Here is a 14,567-nt window from a genome sequence, read left to right on the forward strand (position 1 = left end):
TGTGATGGGCAGTATAGGGCTTGTTGTTGTTAGAGTGACACTACTTTTGAAGAGGAGTCTGAGACACTTTCAGTTGCTTGCCCAGGGTCCTCTATCTAGTTAGTGTTCTTCTGACTACTGTGTTTTAGATCAACAGCTACATAGCATTTGCGGTGTTGATTCTGAGCAGCCTGGTTCATATTTAAATTCCTATTTGGACCTATTACATTTTATATACTTAGTTCTTTGGAGACAGCCTTTCTCTGCATTTGTTATATAATTATAATGATCAATTTATATATACTCTTGTCAGAAATTCCCTGATTTCACCTTGGAAACATATTGGGACAGGATCCATAAAGGGCCTCTTCATTTTATGTTTATTTGGGAACTGTGGAACCATTTCTTTGGGTTAGCATGCCGAAGTAAATCACATCTGACTGAGCTTTTAAGAAGTGATTTTTCAGTTTCAGAAATATTTATGCTTTTAGTATCATCATTTTAAAGGTATAAAAATGGGCTTGTCTGCAAAAGTGTCACTCTGCTGAAGGGGACCACAAGGGAGCAAGAGCAGAACCAGCCTTGTCTCTGGATCGCTGGCTTCTGTGTTCCTACCATTTCCACAAACCCAAGTACATCCTCGAATCCCTGCATTATCACAATAGGGAAAGCTCTAAACACAGTAATAAACATGCATTTTCAACCCACTTTTTTTTTTTACTCTTTAGTCTTTTGTTATATTTCCAGAAGTATTTTTCTCTTTGCCTTTTCATACTACCCAGATAACCCCTCTCTTTGACAGTCAAGAGTCCAGTGCAGCTTTTAGCTGTTTATGCTATAAAAACATGAGATTAACATATCAGGTAAACTTCACACTTCTCCTTCATGCTCAGATTGATGTAAATCAAATTTTACATTAATTAGACAGAGCACATACATCTTCTAGCCTGTGGAAATTTACGATTTCCACTCACTTGAGTAAAATGCCATCTGGTATTTTGTTTGTTTCATTATTTAGACATTGAAATTTTTTGAGCTTTGCTCTTACCTGCATTGCTACCTGATTTATTAGTCTTATTTCTTTTAAAATCTTTATTTCAGGGTCATTCAGTCTTAGATCCTTTCTTTTTTTCTATCAAAGTAAAATATTATATATAAATGTTTATTACCATATTGTATTTTTACTATAGAAACCATCAGTCAATCACCAAGTATTTTTTATCTATCATTGCATTAGAAAGAAACAATTATATATAATGAAATATGTTGTTGGCAGAATTGCTGTTAGCATTTATCCTAAATGCTATTATTTCAATCAACATTACTCTAATTGGTTATTTCACCCAACTCCTCTGACATATGTTAAATTCTGTGACTCTCGAGTAGTCTTTCAAACTAAGGGTTTTAACTCATTAATAGTTCCTAAAATCAGCCTCAAGACAAGGTATGTTTTTTAAAAAATAGAATAGATTAGAAAAGAAACATTGGAGTACATCTCTGGTAGTAAGGGTAAATATCCTTTGACAAAACTTTTGTTTCAATTATATATACTTTGTTTCATACACACATACACACATAAGCTTATATTGAAATCATGGTGTAACACTTTTTTCTTAGTGCAGGTGTCAGTCACAGAAGGTTTAAAAGTCACTTTCGCCATTTAAGAACTGTAGAAATGTTCTTCTGACTCATTGGCTTAAAATGTTATGATTTTTTTTGATATGACCCCAAAAAGTCCATGAGGAGGGTTAAGTGTTATATATGTTTAACAGAAATGGATATGCAAATAATGTTGTAGAGAACTTATTCAAGTCACCTTTACAAAGTAAAATTAAATAGGTATCTAAACAGTATTAGATTTTAAATCAAAATGGACCCTGGTTGTGACATAAGTTCCAAGCTCTACAGCTCCCTTCTTCAGAGACGATAATCATCCACTTATAGACTGATCTCAGAGACCTCTATGCTTGAATTGTCACCTGGCTATCACCAAAATGTCTCCAAATTATGGGCCCCTTTGGGAGGGGAATGTAGCTGGCAGTTCCCAACTCCACTCAGTCATGTCCCCTAACATCATGAAGTTTTCAGGAGTCAAAAGGTGCTCTTCCTTAGGAAGAGTGCACCAGACCCCCTACTAGGTTATGAGTGAGCTCCGTGGGAGCAAGTGCCTTGTGCATTCCCTTCACTTACTTCTAGCGCTAACAAGCGTCTGCACAAGGGAGTCCTTCATTCATGCAGTTTATGGCTTTGGTAAATGAGTCCTTCTCTTCAGAGATCCTTTCCCTGACCAAGTCCTTCCACAAGGTTCATGTTGATTTTTATGTCTTATACTTAACTAGTTATTGACAGTTCACTTGTTAAGTTTCGTCCCTTTCTCCTTCTCCCAAACCTGTCTTCCTTAGATTTGCAAGTATAGTTGAATATCTCCCTCATGCATTCATATATTTGTAAAAGTAGTTACCTGAATACCTGTTCTTTCTGCTCCTTCCCCTCCAGAACCTCTCAGAAACTATATTATGGTAATAAAAAAATTTAGTAAGTCTTTGTGGTGTGACAGAACAGAATAGTCCCTCTTTCTTCTGAGGCAGTGTCTTGAGGTGCCGTTGCCTTCTTTGAGCACAGCCTTTGCACTGGGGAATTTTATAAAATGACTCCTTTGAGCTTAAATAAAAGAACAAACTGGAGCTATGATGTAGCATCTCTAGAACTCCTTTGGACTTGTATTTCATTTATATTATCAACTAAAAAGCAGTAAATGGCTTCTTTTTTAATGAAAGTGCTTTGTTGCTTAGAAAACAACAGCTGGCCACTGAGTATAACCGGAAACAAGTTCTCCAACACCATTTTACAGAATGGCAGCGTTGGCATCGTGCAGAGATCCTAAAGAGAGAACTGGCTGTAACAAAGGAGGAAACCAGGAAGAAAATGAATGAGCTGCTGGAGGCAGCATCACTAGGGAAACTCAGCGCAAACGTGTCATCAAGCATCAGTCTGCTTGAGGAGGCAACGGCTATGGAGGATCCACCTAGAAATGGAGAGGTAAGATGTTTTTCCTTTGCTTAGTCTTCCTGCTTATTACATACGTGGATTTAGCTTTGTCCTTGTGTAGCCTGGGCTATTCAGTTGGTAAAGAGTCCACCTGCATTGCAGGAGACCCCAGTTCAATTCCTGGGTCAGGAGGGTCCCCTGGAGAAGGGATAGGCTACCCCCTCCAGGATTCTTGGGCTTCCCTAGTGGCTCAGTGGTAAAGACTCTGCCCGCAGTGTGGGAGACTAGGCTCAATCCCTGGGTTGGTAAGATCCCCTGGAGGAGGGCATGGCAACCCACTCCAATATTTTTGCCTGGAGAATTCCCATCAGAGGAGCCTGACGGGCTACAGTCCTTAGGGTTGCAAAGAGTGGGACACAACTGAGCAACTAAACACAGCACAGTACAGCCTGTCAGATTTCCTGGCCTGGGCCATCTAAAAGATGAGAGCTGCTGCAGTGAGCAAAGGTTGCCTTTCGGTCAGTGTTGACTTTCTTGAAATGAGTCTTCTTTTGTAATCACGTATAAACTTTGGAATAGTTGAAATTTGGTAGAGATGTAATATAGACAGGGAATTTAAAACAACTAAGAGAGTCAATAATACTGTATTTTATATTTGAAAGTTGCTAAGAGAGTAAGTCTTAAAAGTTATCATCAGAGATAAAAAAATTTGTCACCATGTGTGGTGATGGATGTTAACTAGACTTATTTTACTTTTTAATGTATACTTTGCAATATATACATATTAAATCATTACATTGCATACCTGAAAAAAGATGTATATGTAATAATATAGGACATTTTGATTTTTCTAATGAGTCCAATCAAATATAAGAAATGCTAGGGGCAGTTATTTTGCTTTTTTTCTTTGTCAAGTCAAAATGCGTATACAAATTACATGCTAAAACTTGAACCCTTAAAAATAAATAAATAAAACAACTAAGAGAAAAATTCCATCCAAGAACAGATGTATAAAGCATTGTTTAGAATTCCTGAACCTCTTATTTGATTATCAGACATTTCCTTTGTAAATGAGTTTGTGATTTATAAGAGGGGAATGTTTAGTTTTAATTTTCCTAATAAGAATTCATATGTATTAATTGTAGCAATTGGCAGGAGAAAATGACAAAAAGGAAAAAGAAATGAATGTATATACAAAACAGAAACAGATTCACAGAGGAAAAGTAAAAAATAGGAAAAAGAAAAACTAGGCAACAATTCCATCATTTAGAGATAACCACTTGCCAGGTGGCACTAGTGGTAAAGAGCCTGTCTGCCAGTGTACGAGATACAGGAGACACAGGTTTGATCCCTGGGTCAGGAAGATCCCCTGGAGGAGGAACCACCTCCTATTGGCAACCCACTCCAGTATTCTTGTCTGGAAAATTCCATGGACAGAGGAGCCTGGCTGGCTACAGTCCATGGGATCATAAAAAATCGGACATGACTGAGAATGCACACACACACCAATAACATGTTGAAGTATATAGCTGGGTCTTTTCTCTATTCAAACATATGCAGATTTTTCTCTTTAATGCTATTTAGCTTTTAAATTTTCTTCAGTCAAGTCATTGAGGATATCTAATTTGCCATAATACTGGTAAAGGAAGGCCTAGTTGATTTACAATATTTTATTAGTGTCAGGTATATAACACAAGTGATTCAGTTATATATACATATTTTTCAGATTATTTTCCATTATAGGTTATTGTATGATAATTGCATATAGTTCCTTGTACCCTTTTTGATATCTCTTTTATACATAGTAGTTTGTATCCGTTAATCCCCTGCTGCTGTTGCTGCTAAGTCGCTTCAGTCGTGTCCGACTCTGTGCGACCCCATAGACAGCAGCCCATCAGGCTCCCCCATCCCTGGGATTCTCCAGGCAAGAATACTGGAGTGGGTTGCCATTTCCTTCTACAGTGCATGAAAGTGAAAAGTGAAAGTGAAGTCACTCAGTCGTGTCCGACTCTTCACGACCCCATGGACTGCAGCCCACCAGGCTCCTCTGTCCATGGGATTTTCCAGGCAAGAGTATTGGAGTGGGGTGCCATCGCCTTCTCCGGTTAATCCCCTACTCCTAGTTTATCTCTCCCCTTCCCCTTTCCCCTTTGGTAACCATAAGTTTGTTTTCTATGTCTTTGAATCTGTTTCTATTTTGTGTATACATTCATTTGTATTGTTTTTTAGACTCGATGCATAAATGATATCTAATATTTGTCTTTCCCTGTCTGACTTCAGTTAGTATGATATTATCTAGGTCCCTGTTGCTGCAAACAGCAGTATTTCATTCTTTTTTATGGCTGAGTAATCTCCTGCTGTGTTTATATACATCACATCTTCTTAAACCAATTGTCTATTGATAGGCACTTGAGTTGTTTCCAGGTCTTGGTTGTTGTAAATAGTGTTGCTGTGTTAATTTTTTAAGGACACTTTGTACTGTTTTCCATAGTGGATGCACCAGTTTACTTTCCCACCAATAGTGTATGAGGATTCCCTTTTCTTCACACCCTCTTCAGCATTTATTATTCGTGGACTTCTTGATGATGGCCATTGTGACCAGTATGGAGTGGTGCCTCAGTGTGGCTTTGATCTGCATTTCTCTGATAATTAGTGATATTGAGCATCTTTCATGTGCCTGTTGACCATCTGTATGTTGTCTTTGGAAAAATGTCTGTTTAGGTCTTTTGCCAACTTTTTATTGGGTTGTTTGCTTTTTTGATATTGAGGTGTATGCACTGTTGTATATTTTGGATATTAACCCCTTGTCAGTTGCATTGTTTGCAAATATTTTCTTCTATTTAGTGGACTTTTTGTTTTGTTGATGGTTCCTTTTGCTGTGTAAAAGCTTTTTAGTTTGAGTAGGATTACTTTTGCTTTTATTTCTTTTGTTTTGGGAGCCTGATCTAAGATAATACAGCTATGATTTATGTCCAGTTTGCCTATGTTCTCATCTAGGAGTTTTATGATGTCATATCTTATATTTAGGTCTTTAAACCATTTTGAGTTTATTTTTATATGTGGTGTGAAGAAATATTCTAATTTCATTGATTTACGTGAGACTGTCCAGCTTTCCCAATACCACTTGCTGAAGAGACTTTTTTCTCCCTCATATACTCTTGCCTCCTTGGGTAGAGATTAATCTGCTATAGGTGTGTGAGTTTATTTCTGAGATCTATATTCTGTTCCATTGTCCTGTACATCTGTTTTTGTGCCAGTACCATGCTGTTTTGATTACTGTAGCTTTGTAGTGTAGTCTAAAGTCTGGAAGGGCTATGCCTTCAACTTGATCCTTTTTTCTCAGGACTGCTTTGGCAATTCTGGTTCTTTCATAATTCCATATACATTTTAGGATTATTTGTTATAATTCTGTGGAAAATGTCATGAATATTTTTAGGGATTGCATTTAATCTGTAGATTGCTTTGGGTAGCACGGCCATTTTAATAACATTAATTCTTCCAATTCAAGAGCATGGGATATCTTCCTGTTTCTTTGAATCATCTTCAGTTTCTTTTATCAGTGTTTTGTAGTTTTCAGGCCTTTCACTTCCTTGGTTAAGCTTATTTCTAGGTTTCTTTTTTATGCAGTTTTATTTATTTATTCATTTATTATTGAAGTATAATTGATTTTCAGTGTTGTGCCAACATGATGCAGTTTTAAATGGAATTTTTTTTTTTGCTTTCTCTTTCTGATATTTCATTGTTAGTATAAAGAAATGCAGCAGATTTAAATATGTTAATCCTATATCTTGCCACTTTACTGAATTCTTTTGCTTTTTTTTTTTTTTGGCTGCACTGCACAGTAGGGATGTGTGCATTTCTTGAGCAAGGATGGAACCTGTGCCCTGTGTAGTGGAAGTGTGGAGTCCTAACCACTGGACCACCAGGGAAGTCCCCTTACTGGATTCATTTATTAGTTCTAATAGTTTGTATACAAAGTCTTTATGGTTTTCTGTATAGAGAATCATGGCTTCTGCAAACAGTGACAGTTTTACCTCTTCTCTTCCAATTTGAATACCTTTTATTTCTCTTTCTTGTTGATTGCTGTGGCTTTCCAATATTATGTTGAATAGCAATGGTAAGCGTGGGCATCCTTGTCTTGTTCCTGAATTTAGTGGGGAGGTTCTCAGCTTTACACAATTGAGCATTATATAGGCTGTGGTTTATCATAAATGACTTTTATTATGTTGAGATATGTTCCTCTATACCCATTTTGGTGATAATATACTTTCTTCTTATAATAATGTGGTCTGTTTTTCTAAAATTATTTGAGAATTAATGAGAGTTTTCTGTGTCACTAAATCTACTTCTACAACAGTAGTTTCCAACTGAGAGTATAACACAGACTCAGACCTACGAAATCAGAATTTCTGGGTGTGGGGCATCATGGTTTTTTTTGAAGTTCCATGGGTGAACTTGATGAATAAGCCCTGGTTAAGGACTGTCATTCTGTGCCATTGTGTTTAATGACTGCATGAAACTCTATCATGAACCACAAGCTAGACTCTTTTCTGTTGCTAGGCATTTAACTTATTTCTAGTTTACCACTTTTATAAACAAAGCCTTAGTGAACAAGCAGCTAAGTCTTTGCACACGTCCATAAGCTTTTACTTCGGATAAATACCTAAGAATAGAATGCACATTTTAGAGACTTTTACCAAATGGCCCATCCAGGAAGGTTGTTTCAAAGAAGTACCTGTTTTCCTGTTTACCATCCTTATTATTTTTGCCAAGTTGACAGGTAAAATATTTTTCATGTCATTGTTGCTTCAACATTTGCATTTTTTACTACTAGTGAGGTTAAGGATTTTTTATATTGACCATTTATATATATATATATATATCTGAAAATGAGTATAGAAAAGTTAATAGTGATTTGTCTCATCATACATTTTGTCCATTTTTACCCTTGATTATATATCTTTTTGTTATTTATAGGAACTCTATGTTTTTAAGACTATTGATGCTTTTATTATCATTTATTTTGCATTTTTTTCATTTTATTTGTCGATTTATTTGTGGTGTTTGGTACTGTATACAGTTAAGTTTCATTTTGTTTTTTAATTGGTCTGTCGTATTTGAATTTTTTTCTGGTTGTACATTTATTTTAAATTCTGTGTTCTAAGTATACAATAATTAATCTGTAGGGAAACCTGTTGAACTCATTTTCGTTTTTTTAATTTTTATTTTATATTGGAGTATCATTGGTTAACAATATTATGTGATTTTCAGGTGTACAGCCAAGTGATTCAATTTACATAAACATGTATCTGTTCTTTTTCAAATTCTTTTCCCACTTAGGTTTTTACAAGATATTGAGCCAAGTTCCATGTTCTATACAGTAGGTCCTTGTTGGTTATCTATTTAAATACAGCAGTGTGTACATGGTAATCTCAAACTCTCAGTATATCCCTCCTTCAACCCTTCCTCCCTGATGAACCATAAGTTCATTCTCTCAGTATACAGTTAAGTTTTTATTAAGTCAATCCTATAAGTTTTTTCTTTCATAATTGCATTTGGCATGTTTGAAAAGACTTTTGGAAAAGAACCTCTGCCCCCTCACCTCCAGCCTGGCCCCTGCACCCTTCTACATAATGCTGTTAAGTACTAAAGTCAAATGTGTGAAGTTAAATTGAGCACTGCATGATCCCCAGCCTTGCTTTTTGTTGTGATTACTGCCAGCAAGGAGGCGGGTTTTAATTTAAGCTTAGTCTCTCTCTGCAGAGGAGGGTCATGAGGGTGCTTTTTTGGATTTATGTAACATTTTGGTCCCTTCCCCTAGGCAATTTAACTGCCTTGATGTTAGTTAGATAATCTTGTTTCCATTGAGACCCAAGAGAATCTTCTATGTAAATAGCTGTGTGAAGCCTTTTACATCACAAAGTTCCAGTTATCTTCAAATGGAAGAAGTCAGCAGAAAGTCCTTTGTTACCTGCATAAAACAGAAAAATTGCTACATGTGTATATAATTTAGACTCAAGAAAAAAGTCTTCAGATCTCTGAAGTCAAGTAGAATAAATGAAAATATAAGGCTGTAATAGATTCTATAGATTACTAGATAAATTCTGATCTTGCCCGGAGTATACAGTGTAACATGAACAAATGAATATATAAAATCTATACGTAGATGCTAAGTAATTATACTGTCAGAGGAACATATGTACCATGAACACATATCTTATACCTTGAAATTTTTTGAAATTATTAGTTAGCTAATAGAGGTGATTTTCTCTAATTGAGCCAGACTGTTCAGTCCTGTTCTGTTAAGTACAATCTGTACCATTAAGATTTTCTTTCATTCTCTTATTTTCACCTTAAAAATTTACCATGATCCAAAAGAAATCTTGTTGCTATACTCAAGGCTTTTATAGTCTTGCTGGGTTAATAATGCATCATTACCACAAAGTTTAAAAGAGCCTAAAACACATACCGTGCTTGACATTAAATTGCTTAAGCAGGTGTTCTTATGAATAAATGTCCACTGACATTTCTAAAATAGAAGGCTATGTTTTAAAGTATTTTAACATTTCAGAGTTTCCATATATTATATCTTTTGCTTTCGCTTAGTCTATGGAAAATACTTCCATCATCATGAAAATTATTTTTGAGTTCCCAAGTATGGCACCCTGATGGAGCTAGAAACTTCTATGATACAAGACAGTTCATCGTATTTTTCTCCTAACACCACTATGGATGACAGAGTCAAAAACTGATCAGACTTTAGACCATGGAATCAAACTATTCTAGAAGAAACATTTTAACTGTGACATTATTTTAACCAGCATAACTTTTTCTGATTAACAAGTCTGTTTCTTTCTATATAGAATTTGTAATTGAGTACAACACCTAAATCTGTTAAATGAGATTTATGTGATAAAGCCTTAAAAACTATTAAGCCATATGCTAATATAAAATATTATTAGTCATATATAATGTAGATATTTGCCCAGTGGGCTTGCAAACACTTCCCACAAATAAATTCTTTGGAATAGCTGGAGACAGTATGGTTTAATCCAGGCCTTGATCCTGAAATAGATAAATACCCTGTGATTAATTTATTAGTGGCAAGAGAGACATTGGAAGAACTGTCATTAAAGAGCTGTTATTATTAAAGAGCTATTATTGATTTGTAAAGTTTTTCCTTAGTTGTCAAACATTCTTGAGAAAGAATATATACTTTGCCATAATATTTTCAATTTCTTGCAAAGTGAAAGTGTTAGTTGCTCAGTCGGGTCTGATTATTTGCGATCCCATGGACTGCAGCCCACCACGCTCCTCTGTTCATGGAATTCTCCAGGCAAGAATACTGGAGTGGGTAGCTATTCCCTTCTCCAGGAGATATTCCCAACCCAGGAATCGAACCTGGGTCTCCTGCATTGCAGGCAGATTCTTTACCATCTGAGCCACCAGGGAAGCCCATTTCCTGCAAAATTCAGGGTCAGTTCATGCAGATTAAATTCCTGGGATGTATATCTGGAGTAATCATGCCCAATTTCTAAATGAACTATCCAAATTAGATATTTATAAGAGCACGTTTTTCTGATCACAAATATCCTGGCCATGGCAGTAAGACTGGCAGCCTCTGAGATAGCCAGGCGGGAGCCCAGAGCAGCCGTGGTTGCGGTCAGGACAGTTGTGCCATTGAACAGAGCAGCACTGACCTGGGGGAGATAGAGCTCATCAGCACAGTCCTTTAAATGAATGAGCTACAGCATATTCCTTCTCTCTCAGGTGCCTGCTGTCCCTGCTTTGTGGGAAAAGCCTCCCTCTGGGAGCAGTGGTTGGTTGCCCAGCTGCCACCTTGGAAGACCAACAAAGAGCATCCTCCAGGTTCCCCTCCAAAAGGCCCCTCCGGATACGTCAGACAGTAAGCCACACAAGGGCCCAGGTGATGAACCCTCCCAGCAGCCTAGTAACAAAAAGAAGTTCAGAACCAGCAGCCGGAAAGCAGAACCTGTTTGCATGGGTCATTTCCGCAACCGCCATATCTTCCAGCAGCAGCTGATTGAAAAGCAGAAGAAGAAACTTCAGGAGCAGCAGAAAACAATTCTGGAGTTGAAGGAAAATCAGCGGCTGGCAGAGGTTCGGTGGGCAGCAGGGCGTACGCACCCACAGAGCTGCCAGCTGTCAAACCCGGGAGAAGATGAATGGGAAGGAACCTGCCAAGTGGTTCCAAAGTATGTTCATTGTATTGGAACACTCTCTGAAGTCTTTGTTGTTGTTGCTATTGTTTTACTTTGTGGTCAAAAGGCTCCTGAATTTTACCCAACATCCAGACTCTATAATTGCTTATTGTGCACGTGCAAAGCAGAGAGGCCTCATACATTGTGATTGGTCTGTGAAAGGTACCAAAAGGTATTTAAGGCAAGTGGCTGCCTATAAGGATCCAGTTGTATACAGTTAGCAATTGTATTGTAGCTGCCTTTGTCTGAGGCAAAGTAAAATAGGAAGATGCTTACTTGCTCTATCTCGATTTCTGGATTCCTGATTATGTTGAGGGCTGAGAAGCCAGGTCAGAAAATATCAGGTCTAAACAGAGCAGCCCTTGGGGATGGCTTATTGGGGAAGTCTGTAGCTGTTTGAGATAAACATCTTTGAACCTAGAATAATAGTCTAAATTTCTCAAAAGCTATTTAAGATGGTTTTAGACATGCTTGTGACATACTCAGTATGTGTGATAAATGGTAGGATAAGAAGTGGGCAGTATGTATTGATCTGAAGTACTGGGTTGGGAGTCAGAGCACCTGACTCACGTCATAGACTCAGGCCAGTCACTCAACCTTTCCATGCCTCATTATACCAATTTATTGAATGGGTATTATAACACATAGTTATCTCAGGGAGTAAGGATTAATTAAAGTTTGTAAAAGACTTTGAGTTCTGAAACTGGTGACTGGTCTGAATTATTTTCCCCCTTTTTCCCCCCAGTTCACCTGTTGCTTGCCCTGGGACTGAAGGCAGTAGAAGTGACTCCCGAAACTCTCTTTCTGGACCCAGAAGGAATCCAAGGCAGTTGATGGCTCCCCATCCTATACTGAAAGGCAGGGCTATCTCGGTGGGACCTGGGTTATGGTTATCTTTCCTCCTGGAGTAGGATATGTTGGGACTGAATCCTGGCAACTGTTGGGTTTTGAGACTTAGCAGAACCATTGGTCAAAGTCTAAGATGGGTAGATACATGACGAGTAGATTACACCAGAGAACACCACGACTTTTTTCCTACCCCTCCTGCCAAACTTTCTGGTCTTCCTGGCCAATACAAAAACAAAACATTGCTGAAAGGTTTAATCATTCTTTTGTAATTTGAGATTTGGATTGTGTTTTTAAAATGGGACAATTCACAAAAAAAATCTGAGTGGCTTCTAAGAATAAACACTAAAGGTCACCTGTCACTGTACTTTTTAACATTAAAATACAGATCAGTTTACAGTATTCTACATCAAGTTATTACATCATTTTATAATGAATTGTGCCTTGATGACAGGCTTCTAGAATGAAATCTATAAACCAGACATTTTAATAACATTTTTGATGTGCATAAGAATCATTATTTAAACCAAACCATTCTATGAAAAGAGAAGCATGCCTTAGAACTCACCTAGTGAAACTGCTAGTTGTTTTTACTCTGTACTTAGTCATGCACTGAACGTATGTTTGTGTGAAGTGGTAGGCACTTTGACAATTTTATTGTGGCTTGTAAATCTGACTTTTTACCTGTGGTAGGATTGCTGCCCTAACAGGAAGTGATGTCACCAGAGGTACACTGTGCCTGAAGTCCACTCCTGTTAATGAAAAAAAATCAGCAGTCTATGCATTGACTCTCTGCCAAGTCAGCAGTTTATGACCTTTTTGTCCATCAGTGAGGATGATCAGGAAGTGCCCAGTTTGGTGTGATTATTTTTAAGAAATTATTGTTTAATCAAAGAGTTAGCATGTTTTGGAACACCTGGCTATTTTCAAGTAATCTTTAATGACTAGCTCTAGAAAAGATGGAAAAATTGCATATTACCACAGGCTCTGCCTCTTGGGGCTCTCACTTTAATCCCCTAGTCTTATTTCTGCCTCCTTAAAGACAGTCTCATTCCTGCCATCTGTGGCACCCCCACTATTCTTTTTCCAGCAAAGCCGACACTTAATATCTGTAAGAAATAGCCTGCTGGGTTTTTTGTTTATTAATTCTTGAAACTTGGACTTCAATTTTCTTCTCTGTAACACAGCACAAGGAACCTAAAGTAACCATTGGCTGAGTTAGGTGAGCAGAACTTGATACTCCTCCCACCCATGCCCCTCTGCCTACGAAACCCCAGCTGGTGACAGAGTCATATTATCAGGCCATCTTGCACATTTGCTTCTTTTGGATCGATATTTAATAGACTGTCAAGAACAGGAGTCTGACACTTGAATTCGTTCAGATGCCAGTTCTTCAGATGCCTAGTACAATTCCATTTCCTGCCCATCTGGATATCCTGGCCCTAAAACTAGTTTAAAATGTGATCATCATGACCCCAAACCTCAGTTTGTCTGTTGTTGTTGTCACACATACAGACATACATAGTAACCAAGGAGAAAGTAGCAAACTCAGTGGTATTTGAGGAGTGATTCTGTTCTCAAAGTATTTGTTAGATGTAATTAAAGTTTTCAACATTCATTAAAGGAACTGCCAAATTAAAATTCTGGTTTCTGGATTTCACATACTAAAAGTTTCTTTAAGACACATTATCTTATTTAAACCAGTGAACAATTATTCTAATAGAAATGTGAACAAAAACATAATCTGAAAATTGTTCAGCATGGCCAAGGATGGGATTGTCAGTCCTTAACCTGTAGGATGTGTGTGTATGTGTGTATATACCTATACACATTGTATAATTACAATTTCTGTAATTGTATTTTAATATAAATTTTATGCAAATATATATATATATATATTTGGCATTGTGAAACTCAAAAGAAAACTTTAACAATTTTACCATAAAATGGAGACATTTCTTTTCCAGAGTTCTTTATATTTTTTATATTGGAACTCTTACTGTTTTCTAGCCATGGAAGAGAGAGCAGTTCAGCGAGCTGAACGTAGGCGGATCTTGGCAGAGAAGAAGAAAAAACAAGAAGAGGAGAAATTGGTAATAAATCAAGAATGCAAAGTGAGGCAGGAAAAAGGATTTGTATAGGTCTTTATTAAAAACTGAAACCTAGGTTGTTTAAGGCCACTAAGTCAGTAGCATAACACTAACTTTGGTATGGCTTTTTGCCTCGTGGCCTGAACTCTATGATAGTTTTAGGAAAATGAAGAGAAGTAGCATCAGCATCATTAGTATACAACATGATGTTTTGAAATGTTGATGGAGCTAGCAACTTAGGAGATTTACACATAACCAAGACTGGTGTGTAATAGGTAAATGTTCAACCTGATAAGTTTACAAAGGTGGGTGATTCTTTTTTTTTTTTTTTTAATTGGAGGCTAATTACTTTACAATATTGTAGTGGTTTTTGCCATACATCGACATGAATCAGCCACGGGCACACATGTGTTCCCCATCCAGAACCCCCCACCCCCCACCC

General features: G+C 37.2%; 1 protein-coding gene across 2 annotated transcripts in view; it reads left to right on the plus strand.

Moving 5' to 3' along the window:
* CCDC191 (coiled-coil domain containing 191) overlaps positions 1-14,567 on the plus strand; it is a 97,321-nt gene that overhangs the window by 43,391 nt on the left and 39,363 nt on the right. For both annotated transcript variants that reach the window (XM_040224095.1, XM_040224106.1), the window contains 4 exons: positions 2,772-3,018; positions 10,738-11,183; positions 11,935-12,047; positions 14,046-14,128. In XM_040224095.1, the coding sequence (XP_040080029.1) occupies positions 2,772-3,018; positions 10,738-11,183; positions 11,935-12,047; positions 14,046-14,128 (889 nt within the window). The remainder of the gene's footprint in view (positions 1-2,771; positions 3,019-10,737; positions 11,184-11,934; positions 12,048-14,045; positions 14,129-14,567) is intronic.

Source organism: Oryx dammah, unplaced genomic scaffold, assembly GCF_014754425.2.
Source record: "Oryx dammah isolate SB20612 unplaced genomic scaffold, SCBI_Odam_1.1 HiC_scaffold_2, whole genome shotgun sequence".
In the NCBI taxonomy this organism is placed as follows: Eukaryota; Metazoa; Chordata; class Mammalia; order Artiodactyla; family Bovidae; genus Oryx; species Oryx dammah.